A 20,819-nucleotide genomic window follows, 5' to 3' on the forward strand; every position below is an offset into this window, starting at 1 on the left:
GGGGTAGGAAGGAAAATGGGATGAACAGTTCTCTCACAGGTGGATTATTAGGGTTCTGTACAGAAGGCAGTGTGAAGAAGGAACTTAGCAATGACTGGGGAGGCAGCAGGATGCTGGGGTAAAGCAGCCAACCTGAATGCTGTGGACCAGTCTTATGAAGCCTCCCAGATGATGGATCCTGCTGGTGAGTTGGCTCCTTCAAGGCTGGTAGACAAGAAATTGATGAAGGAAAGGAGATCACAAAAGGAGCAATGAAAATACATTTCCTAGAAATGATGTTTCATACCAGTAGCTTGCTGTTTTGTCTCTTATAACATGGAGAATGCCTCATATCTCTGCAATTCAGAAGAGGCCCAGTGTTCATGGAAACTCCAGGACTCACCCTTCAACTCAGGCTATCAGAAGAACTCTTCCAAACCAGAAGTGCTGAAGATTAATAGTAGTGAAGCAATCTGAAATGACAGCAACCTACTTTGTGTCCTTTAGTGAAAATTCTTGTATCTTAATCATTGTCACCCATAAGTCTCTTGGAGTGACCTGAATAAGAATTAAGTTGGAGAAAGAAGAAATTTCTTGCTCTCCTTCAATTTTCTCCTTTATAATGGGAAACATTGATCAGTGTGTTGGGAGTGCTTAGGTGAGAAGGATGGAGTATTTGATACACTACAGTTATAAAAAAGTTCGTAATTTGTGAAGCACAGCCTTTAAAATGTAGGATTTCAGACTTTACATAGCAATCTTAGTTGAAAGGTGTGTGGAGAGAAATGGAAACCTATTTTATATGTAGGAGTAAACACCTTGAGTCTGTCTGAGCACTACTCCCTTCTTGTCAGAAGAGGGTAATGTAGAGGCAGCTTTGGTTCCTTCAGAATGAGTTCATGCTTCAACTTGTTAACAGCGGAGTGCTTAATGGTTCAGGTGAGCTGATGAGCATACATTTAGCAACTGCAAGTCTTGATCAGCTATGCCAGGGAAGTGAATGGAGCATCTGGGACTCCTTCCTTGTGAATATACCCAGAGCTGCTACACTAAAAGTGAATGTGTGCGGGTAAAGGGTCATGGTGCAAGCTCTCCTGTCCTATTATGAAGATGCACTAGGGAGGTGGAAGATGCTCCTAGGCCTCACAGGTTTGTTACAGCTATTGGGATCTCTGTTGGTCTAACGAATTTTGAAAGATGTGCAACATTACACAGCTGTCCTAAGCTGCAGTGGGAAGATGAGACCCTCTTAGGGTGGAGCTGAAATGATAGTGTGAGGAAGAGGAAGTGAACAGGGATGAGTGGTTAAGAAAATCAGAGTACAGTGGGCAGAACTACAACGTATCGAAAAGTCTGCATGGCAACCAGCTGATGGAAGCAATACAGATTTTTGAGAAAGTTCTGGGCGGAGGGGTGTGGGATGAGAGCACAGGGTTAGGAATGAGACAAACTGCGTGAGGAGTCCAGCAGAATAATCAGCTAGGAACAAGGATGGTGAGGCTTCCAGTGTAGGAGGGAAGAAACAGGTAAGGAACCTTGAGTATGTGGCCCTGGGTAATAACTTGTGCTAGAGCTCATTCAAGAGAGCTATAGGTCGATGAGGAAGCTGTTCAGGAAGAAGAACAGACCTGAAAAGCTTGAGATTTGGGTATTGGGCTGTTACAGACAAGGAAAGAAAACTGGTAGACACTGGCAAGTATGGAAGTATGGCAGAAGGTCTCCAGTTTGGGAACTGGGCATTTCATAAACAATTTCAGGCTTGGAGCCCTAAGATGTTTGATCTCATCACCTCTGTAAAGTCAGACAAGTAGTGACAGAGGCTGCTCACCCTGACCAAGTCCCTTGGTGAAGTCAGGGCAGTGAACATAAATAGTCAAATTTGTTGGGGAACAACACTAAAGTTGGGTGTTTGATTTTAGCGTTTGGTTTTGTAACAAAACCTGAGTATTTTGTTTCAAAAAAGCCTGTGAGAAAGTGTCTTCAAAAAAGCGTGTCTTCAAAAGCAGTGGCTATTTGCAGCACTGATAATGATCTCAATTTGGAAGGAGAACAGAATGTTAACTAGCAGGCTGCTGAGTACTGTCATCTGAGCAGTGCTGGGGTCTTTTGACAAAAATAGTATGTGACCATGTAATTAAAGGCTTCTGTAATGCACATGCTCAGAACAGGGGTGAAGAGGCAATCATGAGTGTGTATTACGTATAACATTGCCATAGCCTTGTTAGTGCTGCCAGTCAGATGAGAAATGAACATAAACCAAGGCAATGAATGGGAACCTTCCAGCTGAATTCCTCTTAATAAGAGGCAAAAGAGAAAACCACTTTTTTGTTTTTACTACAAGTCATCAAGAATAATTAATAGTTATCAGCAGCCATTCTATAAGGCTGATGCTTTCTTGCAGAAGAAAGAGCCTTACCCCAAAAGAGAGTTGGAGCGCTTCCGCTTTACTTGGAAACATGCAGCCCATCCACAGCTGGGACTGGGGATGAGAGGCTTTGTCACTGGAGACTGTGATGTTCAGAGGGTCTCCCCTCACAGGCTGGAGCCTCAGAAGTCCTCAGCTAAGGACCAGTGCTGTACTGGAAATTAAATTACTGCTGTTGCAGAGGAGGGAAAACAGTAAACCAGAACAGAGAGGGGAAAAGAACTTTCAACTTGTGTAACAGCCTTGGGAGGCAGAATTTCAGCTGGAGCGAGTTGTGAGCAGTGATAGCTAGTCCTGGAGTGTCCAGAAAAACAAGGGTGGGTCAGCCCTCAGTTCACAGGTGTGAGGGATTGCCTGGTGGTGAAAGATGAGGGCAGAAACACAGCCGCCAGCTCTGCCCAGTTCTTAGAGGTGTCGTCTAGAAACTGCCACAGAGGGGCAGGATTTACTTATTTTTCATACGACAAGTAATGTGGTTGACAAAAGAAAGCCTGGCTGCTGAACACCACTGTGGGTACTTGGAGGATGCATTTCCATCACCAAGCTCTGGGGGTTGCTAATGAGGGAGAATTGTCTGGCAACCAGTATAGCTTTGGTGTCTTCCCAAGCTTTAAGATGACAAGCTGTCATCAGCAGATTACCTGCCTAATAAGAAAGTTAATTGAACAGGCTTGGTTTCATGTTGCCACACTATTTTGTATTTCAGCAAGATGGAACTAGGACTTCTTGGGACTGAAACACAAGGAATATACAAGCTAAGAAACATTGTCAGTTTTTTTTTCCAGAATTTTCTTTGATGTCTGTATGAGGAAAAGTGCACTTCTGCTTGCCAGCCAGTTTTACACAGCAGCATTAAAGAAGAAAATAAAACCTGTTTACATTTAATTCCAAGAAAAACAACCAAATATAAGCTAGTAAAAATGAAATCATCTTGCACAATTCTGATGCTAGAACTACTATTATTCACAGTGACACTTCTGAATTTTGCTTCAGGTACCAACTTGAATGTACAATACCGAGTCCTGGGAATGTAGGAGGGGGAGAGACAGGCTGTCCTCTCTCTGGCTGAACAGCTTTCATCCCAACTCACATTTCCCCTTCCCCTTGCAAAACTTCAGTTGCGTATGTTTATATAGAGGCTGTTCATGCCAGTGGGAGGAAGGGTGCTTTATGGAGCAAAACTTGAAGCTTATGCAGCACAGATCCACTCTTTCTGGCTGTGAATGCATGTTCACTGAGCTATTTTTAGTCTTCTATAAATATGCACAACTCCTGATTGTTTTGCTGTGGTTTAGGTTTTTGTCACTGGTCTTAAGAGTAATTTTTTCATTCTCATTAAGACATTGCAAATTCCTGATTATTCTCCCACATTCCTAATGGAGTAGATAATGTTTCTTTGACAGGGTGGGGTTCAGTGCCTGGCTGACTTAACTGTAGAAAAAGAAAGGGGAAGGAGCAGTTGATTTTTCTGGGTGCAGAAGTGTGCACTTTATGCAGACTTTATGAAAATAAAGACAATTATTATATACCTTTACCTGGTGATAGATTATTTCTCACATATTAAAGGACAGAAAAGTTACCATAAGTGACTTAGTCCTTGCTATGCTGACACCGATGACTTATGACCTGTACTATGATACTCGTTGTCCTTTAGGGCCACCAAAACCTCTATAAGCATTCCTTCCTCTTCTATCTCAATGAAAGTGGAATACTGTTACCTTCACAGATCTGGGCTCTTAGCTCTTCACTGATGTCCTCCATGGCTGTGAAATCCTCAGCATAGAAGAGATGTTTGTATGGTGGCTCAGAAGCAATTTCCAGCAATTCTTCCTCAATTGCTTGTCCTATTCCAACAGCATAGATAATTATACCTAGATTCAAAAGAAATGGCACAAAATTGTTACATCAGCAGTTCTAAACCCTTGTTTCTCCATGAAAAGAAAGGAAAATACAAGCATTAGTTGTTTTAGAGAAAAAGGGAGAGTGTAAGTGAATATGCTGTGTAACTTACTTTAACATTAGTTTTGAACATGTTTAATATGCTTTAGTTATTGAGATATATAGAAACTCAGTGCTCTGCTAGAATTTAATAGTTTTTAAGTAAAAGACATGACTGTTGCCTGGTCACTACTGCTAGTAAATGAACACAGGAGGAGTACCGCAAAACATCCAAAAGATGGCAGATGATCTTTACTGTAAGGGTGATGAGGCACTGGAATAGGTTGCCCAAGGAAGGTGTGAATATTCCATCCCTGGTGGTGTTCAAGGCCAGGTTGGATGGAGTCTTGGGTTATTGCAAGGTGCCCCTCCCCATGGCAGAGGGGTTGGAACTTGATGACCTTAATGTCCCTTCCAACCCTAACTATTCTATGATTCTAATCGCACAAATCACTCTCACAGTTGCACATGCTCAGTTTGTGTGTGTCTGTGTAGGGCGTGTTCAATATAGCTAATTAATGGATTGATGGAAAAACCTGCTCTATATTAGCAAATGGGGCAGAATCCTGACAGATTGCAGTAAATTTTTATTTTAGAAAAATGCAAATACTCTGTGTTTCATTGAAATCCCCGGAACACATTGAAACAAGATTCTTGCACTTTAAAGGACACTAGGGGCCTGGGAGGCAGTTGAAAGTCACACAGACCTACAAGGGGAAGAACAGGGAAAAATAAATGGTTTGGGGAGTTAGGAGAGAAAACGCCTTACAATGGGGGTGCTTGGGGCAAGCAGAGGTGCTAGGGAAAAAGAAAATGAGGATTTGTAGTTTTCTTCATTTTGAAAGCAGGGAAAGAGGGAAGTGGTTCCAAGCCTTCTCATTGGACAGATTTTAAGCAAGCAATGAATACAAAACATTGTGATCTTTAATAACACTTTTTTTCAGCAGTTATTTTTTTATTCTCATGAACATGTGATCTGATACATTTTTGTATCAGTTCTGGCTTAGAAAGTGTCCCCAGCTAGTAGTGATTTTGCTATTCAGAATACAACTGTTAGCTTCAGAGTATTTCAAGCTCTTTATACAAGAGCAGAAGCTGCCTTTTCACCTGGTTGGTGATGAGATTTGATATTTTTGTTATCACAGGGTAGTAACAGCTACACACTCACTGAATTGCAACTTTAGCTTTTTTGCTGAAGAGCATGGGGCTGGTAACATCATAAAATACATATTTCCCAACTGTTTAACATTTAACGTAAGTATCTTACTTTTTGTCATGAATCTGCCTACCCTTGCACTTTAGCCAGGAAAGTAAAACATTTGCCAGAAGCTGATTCAATTTAATGAATGGGCCAGTCATGCTGAGGTTTGTTGCTTTTTAAAGTCTTGGAGATATCAGTGATAAAGCATTCAAGGCCAATTTCATATTCAGCATTACTACATTGCCTACGCTGCAATTACACAGGGGATACATTTGGCTTGTAGCATTACAAATATGAGTGTAAGCAGTCTGGAGCTGACGTTTCATTCATGGCTTGCATAAGCAAGGTTGGCCTGTATTTCTTTTTCTCAATCCTGTAAATCCTCAATGTACTTTCCCAGCTCTCACAAGTTAGTGTAGAAATCCTTGGGTTTGGTTTTAATATTTAAAAAAACATGTTGTATTTCATTTTAATGACACCGTTGCTAGTACGTGCTCCTCTCATATCCTTCAACATTTTTCCCTTTTCTCCTTACAGAGAAGTATCCATCCTGACCAATGCTATACTAATCGTGGATTGAATTAAGATTGATATATCAAGTCAATAAAACAAGAACAGAAAAAAAGATGTGCAGCATCTTCTGAAGTCTGGCTATTCTCTGTGTGCTGTGGGCCATCGGCCCTTGTTCTTAAAGAAGTTTCTCATAAAATAGAAAATGTTTTGCAAAGGAAAAAGGGATTCTTTTTTTTCTTGAAAAAGTTTAAAAATTTTGAGTTGACTCCACCATATATGGATACGTTCGGAATACTGCATGGCATGCCAGGTGGGTAGCAGCACCAACTGTGGATGGCATGGAACTTCAGTGGTGAGACACTCATCATGAGTCCCACACTAGGGATGACATACATGCCTTGTAGCAAAGGCTCTTGTGAACACTAAAGATCCAATGTTCTGCTACAGTGGTCACTGTATTAGCCAGCCTGCTATGGCAAACACTCTCTCTATTAGCACATGCTGGAGCACATCCATATTACCACATCTTATTTCTAGCATTGTTTGTCTTTTAGAATGAATCAAAACCATCTGCCCTTACCATTTTGTTTTGCTCTAGCAGCCCACTCGGAGACTTCATCTTGGGCTCGCCCATCTGTAAACACAATGGAGATTCGAGGGACATGTGCTGAATATGGTCTTGCTCCTTCAATTTCTGTGAAGCTTCTCTCAAACATGTGCTTCAGAGCCAGTCCTGTCATGGAACCTCGCCCCATATATTTCATTTGTGACACAGCTTTCTTCATGTCTTTGGCTGAGCTGAACTGCCTTAATGTAAACTCTGTGCGAACTTCACTGGAATACTGAAGCAAACCAACTCGAACAACTTTGGGTGAAATCTCAAGTGTATCCAGGACTCCCAAGACAAATTGTTTTACAATTTCAAAATTATCCTCTCCAAGACTTTTTGATCCATCAATCACAAACATCAGGTCCAATGGGCCTTCAGTGCATCCTACGAAAGAAGCAGCAGAGTGTTCAGATGATGACAGATCTCCACAAAGCTGAAAAAGGGATCTAGATACACACAAACTCAGAGATAATCTAGAATATCTTATTCCTAGCTCACCCATCTTTGTCAGTGTGTCTAAAGATGTTGTGTATGGTCTTTATTGAAAACTAAGAGTGCACCCATGACCAACAGTTTAACAAAAATACCATGACAATGAGTACTTACTGAGACATACTGCTTTGCAGAATACTACAACTAGATACAGCAATAATCAGCAAATTAAGAATGACTTAAGTACATAGCTATGATATAGAGACAGAGTTGCCATCATTTTCTTCCAGATATAGGCCTGGAATTACGTATACTGTAAAGTACTGTATACAGTATAGTGTGTATATATATACTGTATATGCTGTATACTGTAAAGTATGCTAACTTTACATTTGTGTAGATGACCAGCACTGAAAGACACAGAAGAGAATTACTGAGCTGCATTTGTGTTGCAGAAGTAGCACAAAGGTAAAGATGGTACAAGCAAATGAGTCAGTGAAGCCTCACTTGTATATAAGGTGAAAATCTAGGTATCATATTTAGAATAGCAGGGAACAGTGAGGCAAAAGCCAAAGAGCTTGAGGAAGACTGAGCAAGAAGAGAAGGGCTAGGCAGCTGTCCTAGAGCTTAGGATGAAGTTCAATTCTGTGGACAAAAGGCAGACAATGCACATGTTTTTATAGCTCAAACTTAAATCTCTAGTGTCAGTAAAACAACTAAAAACTAGGTGAGAATAAATTCTAGAAATGTGTCTAGCTGCCAAATATGGATCAGAATTGTTTATATAAGCTTTTTGCTTATAACTCTCTAACAATCTTGTTACTAGAAGGCTTATGTCTTGCTGAAATGAACCTTTTCTGGTTTACCCATTAAAGCTGAGAGTTTGTCAGGAGACCGAAAAAGCTGGAGTTCTCATACTTTTTGGCAAGTGCACACATAAAAATCAAAGCAGTTTGTAGGCACCGTGCACCTGTGACAAAGTTAGGGAATTTAGGGAATGGAAAATGTCTTTAAAGCTGCAGACTCGTTCTGTCAGGTGCTCTTCATTTTGGAAAGCGATTGCCTCCAGCAGGCATAGACTAGTAGGCTTGTGCTACAGAGATGCTGAGCTCCTGTTTTGATCAATGTAACTTCCAGGGAGAATTTGCCATACTAAAGAATGCAACATTTGCATCTTAGTCTGGACCAAAGAAACTTTGACCTTCACTCATCTCTGATGTTTCTATAGTAAGAATACTGTAAGCATTGTACAAGAGAGAGAATTGTGCAGTAAAAATTACTTTGCAGAAATTACTGAAGACATCTGTTAGCAAGTCAGTGTAGGAATAAGGAATTTTCAGCTTTAAAGCTTGTCCTTTTCATCTTGGACAATGGCTCTCTTTTAAAACTCTTGTCCAAGAATTCCTTTCTGCAGTCATCTAAGGAAAAGATGTGTCAGGCGTAGTAAAATTATAGAAATGCAACAAATGTGTCAGAGCCACCTCGCTATCACTGCAGAAGACAAGATAGGGCAGCAGTTCGTGGTGAATGGTTTTACTTACAACTGAGATCAGCCATGAACACATTACCATTCTTTTGGTAATAAGTGTCCCTAGCTAAGGCATCCATTTTTGAGTATAAATGTTTTTATTGTGTTCCAGTAGAAGAATTTTTCCGCCAAGTATTAAGAGGCAATGAGATAAATGTATGTCACACTCTAAGCATGTCATGTTGGGAAATAAGTGAATACAAGTAATAATTAATTTATTATAGATAATTCAAGATAGAGTATATAAAGTTAAAAGCAACACAATGTATGAATCTGATTAAAGTGCACATTCCTTGATAACAAGATTTCACTTTGGCTTTTTTTCTTCATGTTTGAAAATTATTATTATCATACTTGATATTATACCAAAACAACTGTTCCAATTTGATAGTTTTTTGATTATGAGAGCATCAAGTTAATTATTCAAGACATTTTCCATCACACTTGCATATGTTTTGGGCTTTGAAATACTGTAGCATGTTTGAAGTAAGGCATTTTTTGAAGTGAGGTTGAGTAGTTTAGAAATCAAAGATACAAATGCTTTCTAAATAAAATATACTTACTTCTACATGTTTTCTGATCCTCTTTTAATACATATCCCTCCTGGCATTTGCAGATGTATGAATCATCATTATTAACACAAATATGTTCACAACCATGGGCAACTGATTTGCAGACATCTTTATCTGTAAATTGAAATATTTATATGTGTTGTACTTAACATATATATGAATTCAAAGACTCCAAACATGATACTGGAATAATGTATGACAAAGGAGTATAACATCTTTGTTTATGTAGTGATGCCAGAGAAGGGTGGCTGACAAACTTACTGAGTTACTTACTTCGACATGTTTTCCCATCTTGTCGCAGGACAAAACCCTCATGGCACCGACAGCTGTATGAATTGTTATTATTAATGCACACATGTTCACAGCCATGGTCAATGGATTTACACAGGTCTTTATCTGAGAATTGTTAAGAGAATTTCCTTATTAGACCTTTCTCAAATGCAAAACTGGCATGAATAAGTTTTGAGTGCAATTAAGTCTTATTTCTTTTGTGACTGAAAAACATATTTCCATAAAGGTTTCAGCTACTCACTCCTGCATGTTTTCCTGTCTTGCCTCAATATAAATCCCTTGTGACACTGACACATGTATGAATCGCCAGTTGGAACACAGACATGTTCACAACCATGGTTGACTGCTTTGCAGATATTTTTACCTTGGAATAATAAAAATAATATTTAGCACTGTTGTTTATGTCAATAACTTTCACAAAATGTAAAAATTATTGCAATAATCTTCTATGAAGAAGCTCCCTTCCAAGAAGCTGATTCTATGTTAAAGACACAAATTGCACAGTGTGTTTCATTAGCAGATTATGAAGTACAAAACAAAGATTAAATAACTTACTCCTACAAGTTTTCCCATCTTCCCTCAGTATGAAGTCCTCATGGCACTTGCAGATATAGGAATCATTAGTATTAACACAAATATGCTCGCAGCCATGGTCAACTGAGTTGCAAACATCTTGATCTAAGGAGAGTGGATAGAGTCTGTGAGGTGAGGCTTGTTAGGGAAAGGTAGTATCTCTTACTAACCTGCTCAAACAGTTGGAATTCACCAACATACATGTGTGCAAACACTGACAGCCACAAGACTTAAAAGCCTCAAATAAAAATACACTTTTATAGTTCAGGCTACTCACATCTACATGTCTTTCCATCTTCCCTCAGTATGAATTTTTCATGACATTTGCAGATGTAGGAATCTTCAGTATTCACGCAAAGTTGGTCACAGCCATGGTGGACTGAATTGCATACATCCTTGTCTGCAAATGGAAGAGTTGGTAGTCAGCGTGCATCAGCAGAGGCCTCGATTCTATGTGTTCATCAAATTAATCAAATTAAGTTCTCATGCTACTTACTTCTGCAGGTTTTCCCATCTTCTCTCAGTAGGAACCCATCATGGCATTTGCAGATATATGACTCATCAGTATTAACACAAAGATGTTCACAGCCATGGTTGACTGATCTGCAAACATCTTTATCTGAAAACAGATGACAGCTCTTGCTGGTTAATGCATTTCTACACAGACATGAGCTGCAGATACAAAGCATGCTGATAAATATCAGACTACTTACTTTTGCATGTTTTTCCATCTTCTCTTAGCAGGAATCCCTCCTGACACTTACAAACAAATGATTCACCAGCATTAACACAAACATGTTCACAGCCATGGTTGATTGATTTGCAAATATCCTTGCCTGGGAATAATTAGATAATATTTAATGTGGTTTGCTAGTTAAACTTATTTTATAAATACAAGACTGGGGGGGTAATCCCATGAGAAAAGAAAGATGGAAGTTTGCGAACTGAAAGCAAATCTCCAGCTAGTCAAATGATAGACAGCTTAGCTTACACAGAACATGAGTTCTTTACCATCTGAGCAGAAAGAATTACATGGTTTGGATGGCCTCCCACTGTCAATAAGTCATTTTAGGATTAATCTGAATACACTAAGGAGGGAGACTTTACATTAAAAGCAGTGAGACTGAAAGGAAGGAATAATTTAGTATAGTACTTCAGCACAAATTCATGGTTGTAAAAATAGAATTAAGCCAAACAGCACAAACACAAAGCAAAATAATTCTTTAACATCCTTACATCAGTGCCAAGAGTCTGCATAAACAAACCCCAGAAGAATAGGAACTACTCATTTAAGAGGATAAATAGCCCAATTGGTGTTGCTGAAAATTGATGGGAGGATTTGTCTGACTGCAATGCTAAAACCAGTTGGTTAAAACCTCTTCAAGGACAGATAGGGAGAAAGTAGAGAAGGAAACAGAGCCATCTATTCATTATTTCTTTTCGACTGCAACACTAAAGAAAATACTCTCAATTATAATGGAGAACTACCTTTACATAGAAAGTAGAACAGTACTGACAGCCAAGTTCAGACTGAACCTTCTGCAAAACACTTCATGTGTAGGGAAGAAAAATTTGTAGTTTACAAGAACTTCAATCTGAGCGAAGTTACCTGGAGGTCTCATGATGCCAGTACAAAAATTCCAAAGACCAGGAAAGAGGATAATCCTCTAACTCAACAAGCATTACATTTAAGACACGGCAATCTAAACTGGATCCCATTATAGCACACAAAAAAGAAATTATTATGTAAGTAAAAGTTAGCATCTGCCTATAGACAGTTGTGTGCAATTCAGACACACTTGTTGTTTATAAACCGTATCAAATATAAACCAGCACCAGATACGGCTATACTACAAAAGGATGAATTTTACATAAATTAAGGCAAATATGAGCCTGAGTATTTTGGCATGTGGGGAATAATAATAAAAAAATAAATAAAAGAAATGAATGATTGCACTATTTAAGGTTATTTTACTAGATACCCTTCAAAAAATGTAATCCTATAATCTAAAAAGAATGTCAAAGTACTTAGAAAAGCAACCTCATTTAGAAACTGAAACTGAAATCAGCTGCAAGATTTGAATACTGATTGAAAGAAAGGCACGCTCGAAGCATTTACTGAACATGACAATATCAGAAGTTTGAAAGCACTGACATAATAAGATAGAGGTCAAGGGTGTGCGTGGCCAACTAAATAAGGATAGTATGAGTAAGATATTTAAAGATAATTAGGAACAAAAAGCATTTTAATAATGTTTTGTTATTTGATAGAAATGGTAGAATTGCCATTCTTTACAGATCCTAAAAATATATAGTGCATTCAGTTCTGAATTTATATTTCATAAGCCACTGATGATATTATTGAAGTGAAGGATTTCATTAGCTGAGAAGTAGGTCACACAGCACCTACTGAACAGGCACATTTTAAAACCAGATAACTTGCAGTGAAGACTTGTAAAAGAGCTGGCTGAAAAACACCTTGGATGCTTAGCAGTATTTTTCAGTAGCTCCTAGAACTCCAAGGAAGCAGAATATTTTTGTCAGTCACAGATCTACTGCTATTTTCAGCAGTAAAAGAGGATAGATTTTTAAAAAAGATAAAAAAAGGATTAATTAAAAAGACTTAAAACAGATAGATTAAAAAAAATAAAAGATAAAAAAAGATAGGTAGATTTAAATAACAATTAGATGAGTTATAATTCCTCTATCTTGGACACTGCTGTGTTTCCTTCTAGAAAACTAACACTCTGGTGTCCCTTCAAGGATGCTGATGAATAGCAGACGTTTTAGGTGAGCCAGAAGAGACTTATAAAAATATTAGAAAACATAGAAAGAGCCTGAAGGAGTTTCTCATCTGCTTATTCTTTACAAAAGAGTATGCTAAGAGGTTAAGGAACGGGTTGTCATGATCTGAGGGAACACACACAGAGCAACACAGTGGCAATTACAACTTCAACACATCAAGGTAAAATGCAGCAACATCCTATGCTCAAGATTGAAACTCAATATACTCAATCTGGAAATAGAGTTAACATTTTAAAAGCTACATTCAAGCATTAAAATTGGGTAATTTTCTGAAATATGTCTTCGGTTCAAACAGTAATTAATTCAAAGAAGTCTTATGATCTACAGAAAACAATATTCCATCCTGACTATTATGAATCAGTGAATAATGTTCTAATAACAGGAAAACAAAATTTCTTTTTTTATTCATAAGATACTTACTTCGGCATGTTTTCCCATCTTGCCTCAGTACAAATCCATCACGGCACTGGCAAGTGTATGAATCCTCATTATTCACACAAAGGTGTTCACAGCCATGACTGACTGATTTGCAGATGTCCTTATCTAGGAATAATTTAGATTTTATATAATACAGTTTGATGAATGAGAAAATTTCCAATACTTTAAAGATTAAAAGTAATAAGCTCCTAGTAAATAAAGAAATTGCCCTCCTTTTTTGTTGGGCAAAATCCCCTATAAGAAGACCTACCTCTAACAGAATATGTTTCTTGAGTAGACTACTAAGTGCAAAAAATAGAGTATCATAAAATATCTTACGTCTACATGTTTTCTTATCTTCCCTCAGTATAAAACCTTCATAGCACTGGCAAATGTATGAACTATCAGTATTCACGCAAACATGCTCACAGCCATGGTCAACAGAATTGCAAACATCTCTATCTGGAAAAAAATACAAGGTTGCCAGCATTTAAAACATATCTGTGAATACAAAGATTAAAAAGGAAATATTCTATTAAAGATAAGGATACTTACTTCTACATGTTTTTCCATCTTCCCTCAGTGCAAATCCCTCATAACACTGGCAGATGTATGACTCATCAGCATTAACACAAACATGTTCACAGCCATGGTCAACTGAACTGCAAATGTCTTTATCTGAGAACAGTTGATGATATTTGGTTAAAGCACATCTACAGCCGATGTATCATGCAGGGAGAAGTAATAGCTTTTATTAGGTCTACTGATACCACTGGAAGAAATGGGCAAAATTTTAGGCAGCAAACACTTACAACTCTTGGTACTTGAGTCTTTTTTGTCTCCAACCTCATCATTTTGGCTATTAAAATATATTATTTCTGTCTCTCACAAGCTCCTGCTAGGAATACCAATACTACTCTTATATTATAACAGTCAACTGTTGTTGCATTTGTTAGAACATTTGCACAAATCTCCATACTGTAGATAAAAGTCTATGAATAATTATCAGAGTACTTACTTCTGCATGTTTTGCTATCTTCTCTCAGCAGAAAACCCTCATGACACTTGCAAACATACGAGTCATCTTCATTAACACAAATATGCTCACAGCCATGGCTGACTGATTTGCAGATGTCTCGTCCTGGGAACGATTGATAGAAATACAGGTTTTGAATGAAAACATGTTAAAAAAGATGCAGAAATCAAAAGGAAGTGTTTTAGATTTTTTTTCCCAGTAAAAAGTGGAAAAAAAAACCCTCAGAGTTCTTCACTTGCCAGAGGGACATGCAAAAATGTTCAGTAAATACTGGTCACTCACTCCTGCACGTCTTGCCATCTTCTCTCAATATGAATCCCTCACGACACTTGCAGATGTAGGAATTGTCAGTACTGACACAAATATGCTCACAGCCATGGTTGACTGATCTGCAGACGTTTTTACCTGGGAATAATTTAAAAGATTAAAAATTGCGTTAGTTAAGGGCAAGATGGTCTAAATCCCACAATTCCCAGCTACTGAATGTTCTTGTCCTTGCTAATATACTGGACTCAATCCTGCAAATCATTTATAGCACCTGATGTCTTTTTTTGTTGTTGTAACAAAAAGGTACATCTTTGTCCTCTAATTTTACAACCTTACTATTAAGGAAAAGTGCACTGTTCCAGTTCTAGAGTTCGCAGAATTTCATGTGTCTGTGACATGACCCACAGGGATTTCCAAAGGCACCGAAATCCCACATCCACATTTCACATTTCTGGTGAGAAACAGATCTTTCTATCACCATCTTTTTATCTTCAGTAATGAACCTGCTCAAACCTGAAATAGACATGCTTGTTTTCTCTGTGCTTAAGTTCAGAAGGTGTTTACCATTTTTCTGTAAAGTAGGATTACAAAATTTCAGTGTATGTAGTATTCAAGAGTAGTGAGAAAGTCAAATTATATGATCCTATCTATCATTAAATTCTGGGAAGCTGTCAGCTATGATTGGGCGAGCAGATGTTCAGTTCTGATACAGAATTCAGATAAAATTAATATTTCAAAATAAAATAACATAACATCTATTAATTAACATTAGATAAACTAAAATCTTGCTTTCACTTTTTTCCCCCACACCCTTTATTTTCCTGCAAGGATATAATAGAACAGAACAGTTTAGTTACAGTTGGAACGGATGTAGAATTATCCTCAGTCCAAGTGCCTGACTAATTCAGTGCTGACCAAAAGTTAAAGCATGTTACTGAGGGTATTGCCCAAACGCCTCTTAACCTCTGACAGGCTTGGAGCATCAATCACCTCTCTAGAAAGCCTGTTCTCATTCACCCCATTAACCATAACCCAGTACTTCAGTCTATCTACATCCTGCTGGACTTCTGCATGGACAGAACATTTCATTTGCTGTTAGAGTGTCAGTACTTTCTGAGTCAAGCAGAATTAGTCTCTGCAGTATGGTGTTATTATACACAAACTGTGACTAAGGAGCTTTTCATATGTCATGATAATATCTGGATGACTTCTTTTTTTCCCTGTAGATGTTTTTTAACAGCAGATGTTGATAAGATCTGTGGATATTATTGGGATTACAGTTACAAAATACTTGACACCTGTGTGGTTTTCAGAGATTTATCCATGATTCTTCTTTGATCACTTAGTGATCAAAGCTATAAAAATTGAGGAAAATTTGGAATGAAATTTTTCTTGATATCTGCCACTCATCATAACTGCATAATGTAGTCAAATATGTGATGTAATTATGACATCTCTTTTGCAATCATCCTTATCCCATGCTGGATAAAATGAACTTTCTATTAATAATGCTGCAAGCTTCAGGCTGTATAAGACTTTAGAAACATTACAGATATTTGCCTTGTCCTGAGAAGAAAATTACAGCTGTCTAATATCAGGATGTAAGTATGAATAGAATAGTTTTGGGCTATATTTTAAATGGTACGGACATGTAGGATATGATTCAGGTTCCCTAAAAGTATGTATCTGGTACCACTTTAGACACCTTAGCATACCCAAGATACTGACATACTACTGGCAAATATGACACCAAGGGAGAAACTATGAACTTCTAGAATTCTTGAGCATGGACAGCAACATTTAGGCAATTAAATCATACCTTGCAGATTTCTTCTATGTGTGTAATAAAAATCTAACTCTGAGAATAATAACTTACGTTTACATGTTTTTCCATCGTTACGAAGCCTGTATCCTTCAAAACACTGACAGGTGTAAGATCTGTCGCCATTTACACACAAATGTTCACAGCCATGATCATTCAGAGCACAATAGTCAACTCCTGTAGGAGCAAATCAAGTTACTAAAAAAATCTAACAAATAATTAATCAATTATTATTTCATCTCTAGTATTTGAATGGCATATAAGCAAGTAAATACAAATATATTTAATTGCTTAACTAACAATCCTGTTCCTTATTTGATAACATACATACAGCTTCAATAAAATACAAGAGGGTCTTGTGTACTTCCCATTGGCTACTTCAAGCACAGTTAAGAAATCATACTTTCCTATGTGTAACATGGCTCAACAGAATCCACATCTGACTACTTAAAAAAGGAATTAAAAAAAGGACAAAGCGAAACACTTTATCAATGATTTTCTATAAGACAGTGACAAACAATCTTGTGAACATTCTTCTTTAAATACAATCTCTAAGCATCCAACTGTGAAGATGGCAGTCCCCAGAACTCACTTATGCACATGACCCAGCTGCTGTGGCAGCAAGCCTCTCAGGGACCTCAGTGGGCTTTGGCTTAGACTAGTCAAGCTTTTGCAAAGAGTTTCAAGTGACAAGTACTGTCAAATACAGTCTGTTTTTCATCTCAAATTTCTTCTCTGTAATGCAAAGGCACAGGACCCCTGGGATCCTGCAGGCAGCACTTGCTACTGTCCATTGGCAACACACAGAGTGTCATTCTTTTCTGTAATTAGCTGTCAGAGTAGAAATCCATTTACCATTCAGGTGTTCCCACTTGTGCCTGTGTATGACACCAGAACAGTAATTCCCAGATGTTTTCTTATTAGGAGCGGGATATCTTAAATGCTAATCCCTTCCATTCAACTGCTGATTTAGGAAATCCCAAAGTGCCCAAACACTCTTAATGATAGCCTAAAAATGGCCATGAGGTTTCAACAGCTCATCTGGAGCTCAGGAATGGGACAAATCTCTTTCCCAAATACACATGAGGAAAGTGATGTGCTGGCAAGAAGATGAGCTATTCAAAATGGCTCAGTTTCTTTGCACAGAAGGATTCCAGAAGCCACAGCACTGTTCTAGTGCTGATGATAGGTCTCCAACTACTGCCTGGAGGAAAATAAGTCAAGAGTGAAAAACCCATCTCTTTTTAATATACAGGAAATGGGATTTTCCATTTGCAAGCTGATAAAACTCCATGGTTCATCTGTTTCTAAATTTCCGGTGGTTCTTTTAGTTACACGTCTAGATAAATTGCTTCTAGTAGACCCTGTTGTTACAGGTACAGTAGTTTTCCTTTTGCATTACCATCTGTCCCTGTCTATGGAACTTCAGTGGCAGGCAGAAGCAAAGTCTGCCAAGGTATTGGATAGGCTAAAAAGGCTGCTATGGAGGCAAAGACAAGGATAAAGACAAAGAAACTGCCTTTGCTGATTTGCTTCACTTCTCAATAGATCATTTTTTGTGACCGAGCACTTGCAGTTTGGCTTCTATTAAAAACTGTGTTGCTTGAGTGTAAGAAAAAGAGCAAACTCTGAAGCTGCTCCAGCACTCAGCAAGCTTGAAAAGTACTATACCTCTAAAATCTGTAGAAAAAATGGCTAAACCATCTCATCAAAGAGGTCCAGGAAAAGTCAACAGGCAAAATGTATTCCCATTCCTCTTTTTTTGGTACTTTCTATATGTTATTTTTCCAGTGAAGGAGGCAATTCAGCTGTTTGTGAGACTGCAATGATTCTCAGTGATCATTAGATTTTTAAAGGGTAGAAAACTGTCAGGACAACTTCTGGTCACTCATTAAAGGTTCTGGTGCAAAATGTAAAGCTCAGTGTGGGACTCACTCTTCTCCTCCTGCCCCAGGTAAGCTGATGAAGTTTGCTTGGGGATGCTGCTGTCAAGATGACCTGTCAGTCAGACACATTTGCCATGTGACTGAAAAACTTTCCTCGACACCTGGGGATAAACAGATATTCCAAAACTTTTCTATGAAGGATTTACAGTTATCTTGACAAGTATCCTCTCCTAAGTCCATTTTGTCTGTTTCTGCTTTCAAATGATTATGGAAGTATTTCAAAATGCAGACCGTAAGAACAAATTGAAGGTGTGTTCTCTTCCCTGGACAAAACCAGAAACCTTTCCCAGGTGAGCTGAAATTAAGGAAGTTCTCACAACACTTACGTGTGCAGGTTTTTAGGTCCTCATTGATGACAAATCCTTCAGAGCACTGACAGACATAGGAGCTATCAGTATTCAGGCACAGTTGCTCACAGCCATGATTGCTTTCAGCACAGTAGTCCACTCCTATTGATTTGTATTAATAATTGAAGAAATCACACTGGAGCCTTAGATACAAGCACTATGACACTAGTTAGTACACAATGCCTTTGCAGAGCAAGGGAAAAATATCAGTACAGCTTTTTATTTATGCAGTACCCCCACCTATTTGAGTAACCTGAGTTAATTAACAACACCTAAGTGAAACGAACACAACCATCCCACTTGGCAGATAAGGAACCTGATGAAGTGCAGATCTCCCTTTCCAAAAATCACAAAAGGAATCTAACGTGAAGGGAGAACCTTGAAGTCCTGCCTGTTCTTACCCACAGAATTATGCTTGCTTGCTTTACAAAGCAAGACTCTCTTTTGTTGACCATAAAGTTTTCTCAGAGGGAAGGTATGAATATTAGTAACTCTTGAAATAGGAATTATGACTTTTAGATTATTTCATAAACAGTAAATTCTTTTTCAGCAGAATGAGAAATCATCAATTTAAAGCTTTAACCTGCCAGCAGGTTCAAGCAGTTAAAGCTTAGTGGGGGACAGATACAAATGATGAGTGTGAGAGTGTCACAATATGCTCCTTTTCTTTGATTTTCCTATTCCTATTCCAAGATAAAATGGACTTTTTTTTCCTTGTATGCAACTGGTTGTGTGATAGGGTAGGGGAAGACAGAGAGAGAGGTGACAGAAGGGACAGCAAAGCAGTAGTGTGAGATACGTGCACTTGCAGATGTACTGTGTAATCTGCTGACTCCATAAGTACAGAAAAAGCATATATTAGGAAAAAAACCTTATACTGAACTTCCTCATAATATTTTATCGCTGACTTGTTAATGGCTATTTTTAGTTGTACAGTCCAAAATCACGTTAGCTGAACTTGATCAAAGTAGTGGAGGTCCCTCAGACACAAACATAGCCTCATATGTCTCTATTTGCAAATCATTTACAGATGTGAACAGGCACGTCTGAAACTTTTGCTTGCATAAAAAAAATAAATCTGTACTTAATGTAAAATTACTTAGTTCTAAATATTGCTGTTTATTAGTTTATCTAACTAAGCAATGATTTTGCAGTAATGGGCCCAGATTTACTATTATACATAGATAAAGATAATGTTGGCTTGAACAAGTGAAGCCATGGTGTCAGTTTTTACTAGGTAAAGCAAGTTCCAGCTGGAACATTCTTCTTTTTCCAAGTTTACATCATCATGAAGAGGCTTGTGTAACTTCTTACTGCACAAAAAATGTGGAGAAAAACTCAGATTTACTTCCCCCCCCAATATTTTCTGTGAAAAAATGCATCTGTTTGGCATTGTGTTTTACAATACAAACACCCAGACTAATGTGAATTTCAGCATTTGAATACTTTAGGTTCTCATGGAGAATCTTTTAACACACTCTTTCAAGGAGTAGTGTAATCACGAAGGTGCTAAATATCAGGCTTTAGAAACTAGTATACTGTAAATTTGGTCATTTTGTGTGCTTTATTACATGTGTTAAAAAAAACATGTAAGAAGGGAAAGAAACAGAGGAAAACTCAGTATTTTTAAAAATAATGTCTTGGGACATATTAATTTTTAGATATTCAACTTGTGATAGCCTAAAATCCTAACTGTTAAAAAGTTCTGAGCTCTTGCAACACATCCAAGTTTCCTTAAATTTGGCTTTATCACAAATATTTTATTTAGAAATAATTACTCCCTGGCCTATCAACTTTTTTTTTCATTTCAGTAATGAGTGTTCCTTTGGAAAAACATCTCATAAGTATCAGGGGAAACAGCTGCCAGTATTTTAGATGATGTGCAGATTGGTTCTCTGCAATAAAAGTACCTTCAATAAAGTGGGTGATGTCAAGTGGGCAATGTTTGTTTTTTTCTGATGCAGCACTGACCATTTGTTTCTTACAAAAAAGGATATTTCATCAAACAGATCACTGAAAGCATAAACATATAGAAAGCGGAAGTCTACATCTTTCCACATACTAGCATACACCTGTACCGGGTGTGCTTCCATTTACATAGCCCATAGCAATGATGC

General features: G+C 37.9%; 1 protein-coding gene across 1 annotated transcript in view; it reads right to left on the reverse strand.

Moving 5' to 3' along the window:
* The window catches only part of MATN2 (matrilin 2), a 70,239-nt gene that overhangs the window by 4,696 nt on the left and 44,724 nt on the right, over positions 1–20,819 (reverse strand). Inside the window, exons 8-24 of the mRNA XM_034073975.1 lie at positions 18,682–18,804; positions 16,464–16,586; positions 14,603–14,725; positions 14,303–14,425; positions 13,840–13,962; positions 13,624–13,746; positions 13,288–13,410; positions 10,776–10,898; positions 10,559–10,681; positions 10,340–10,462; positions 10,045–10,167; positions 9,731–9,853; positions 9,472–9,594; positions 9,190–9,312; positions 6,637–7,050; positions 4,123–4,275; positions 133–204 (exon numbers count right to left, since the gene is read on the reverse strand). Of these exons, the coding sequence (XP_033929866.1) occupies positions 133–204; positions 4,123–4,275; positions 6,637–7,050; positions 9,190–9,312; positions 9,472–9,594; positions 9,731–9,853; positions 10,045–10,167; positions 10,340–10,462; positions 10,559–10,681; positions 10,776–10,898; positions 13,288–13,410; positions 13,624–13,746; positions 13,840–13,962; positions 14,303–14,425; positions 14,603–14,725; positions 16,464–16,586; positions 18,682–18,804 (2,361 nt within the window). The remainder of the gene's footprint in view (positions 1–132; positions 205–4,122; positions 4,276–6,636; positions 7,051–9,189; positions 9,313–9,471; positions 9,595–9,730; positions 9,854–10,044; positions 10,168–10,339; positions 10,463–10,558; positions 10,682–10,775; positions 10,899–13,287; positions 13,411–13,623; positions 13,747–13,839; positions 13,963–14,302; positions 14,426–14,602; positions 14,726–16,463; positions 16,587–18,681; positions 18,805–20,819) is intronic.

This window comes from Melopsittacus undulatus, chromosome 1 (genome assembly GCF_012275295.1).
Source record: "Melopsittacus undulatus isolate bMelUnd1 chromosome 1, bMelUnd1.mat.Z, whole genome shotgun sequence".
In the NCBI taxonomy this organism is placed as follows: domain Eukaryota; kingdom Metazoa; phylum Chordata; class Aves; order Psittaciformes; family Psittaculidae; genus Melopsittacus; species Melopsittacus undulatus.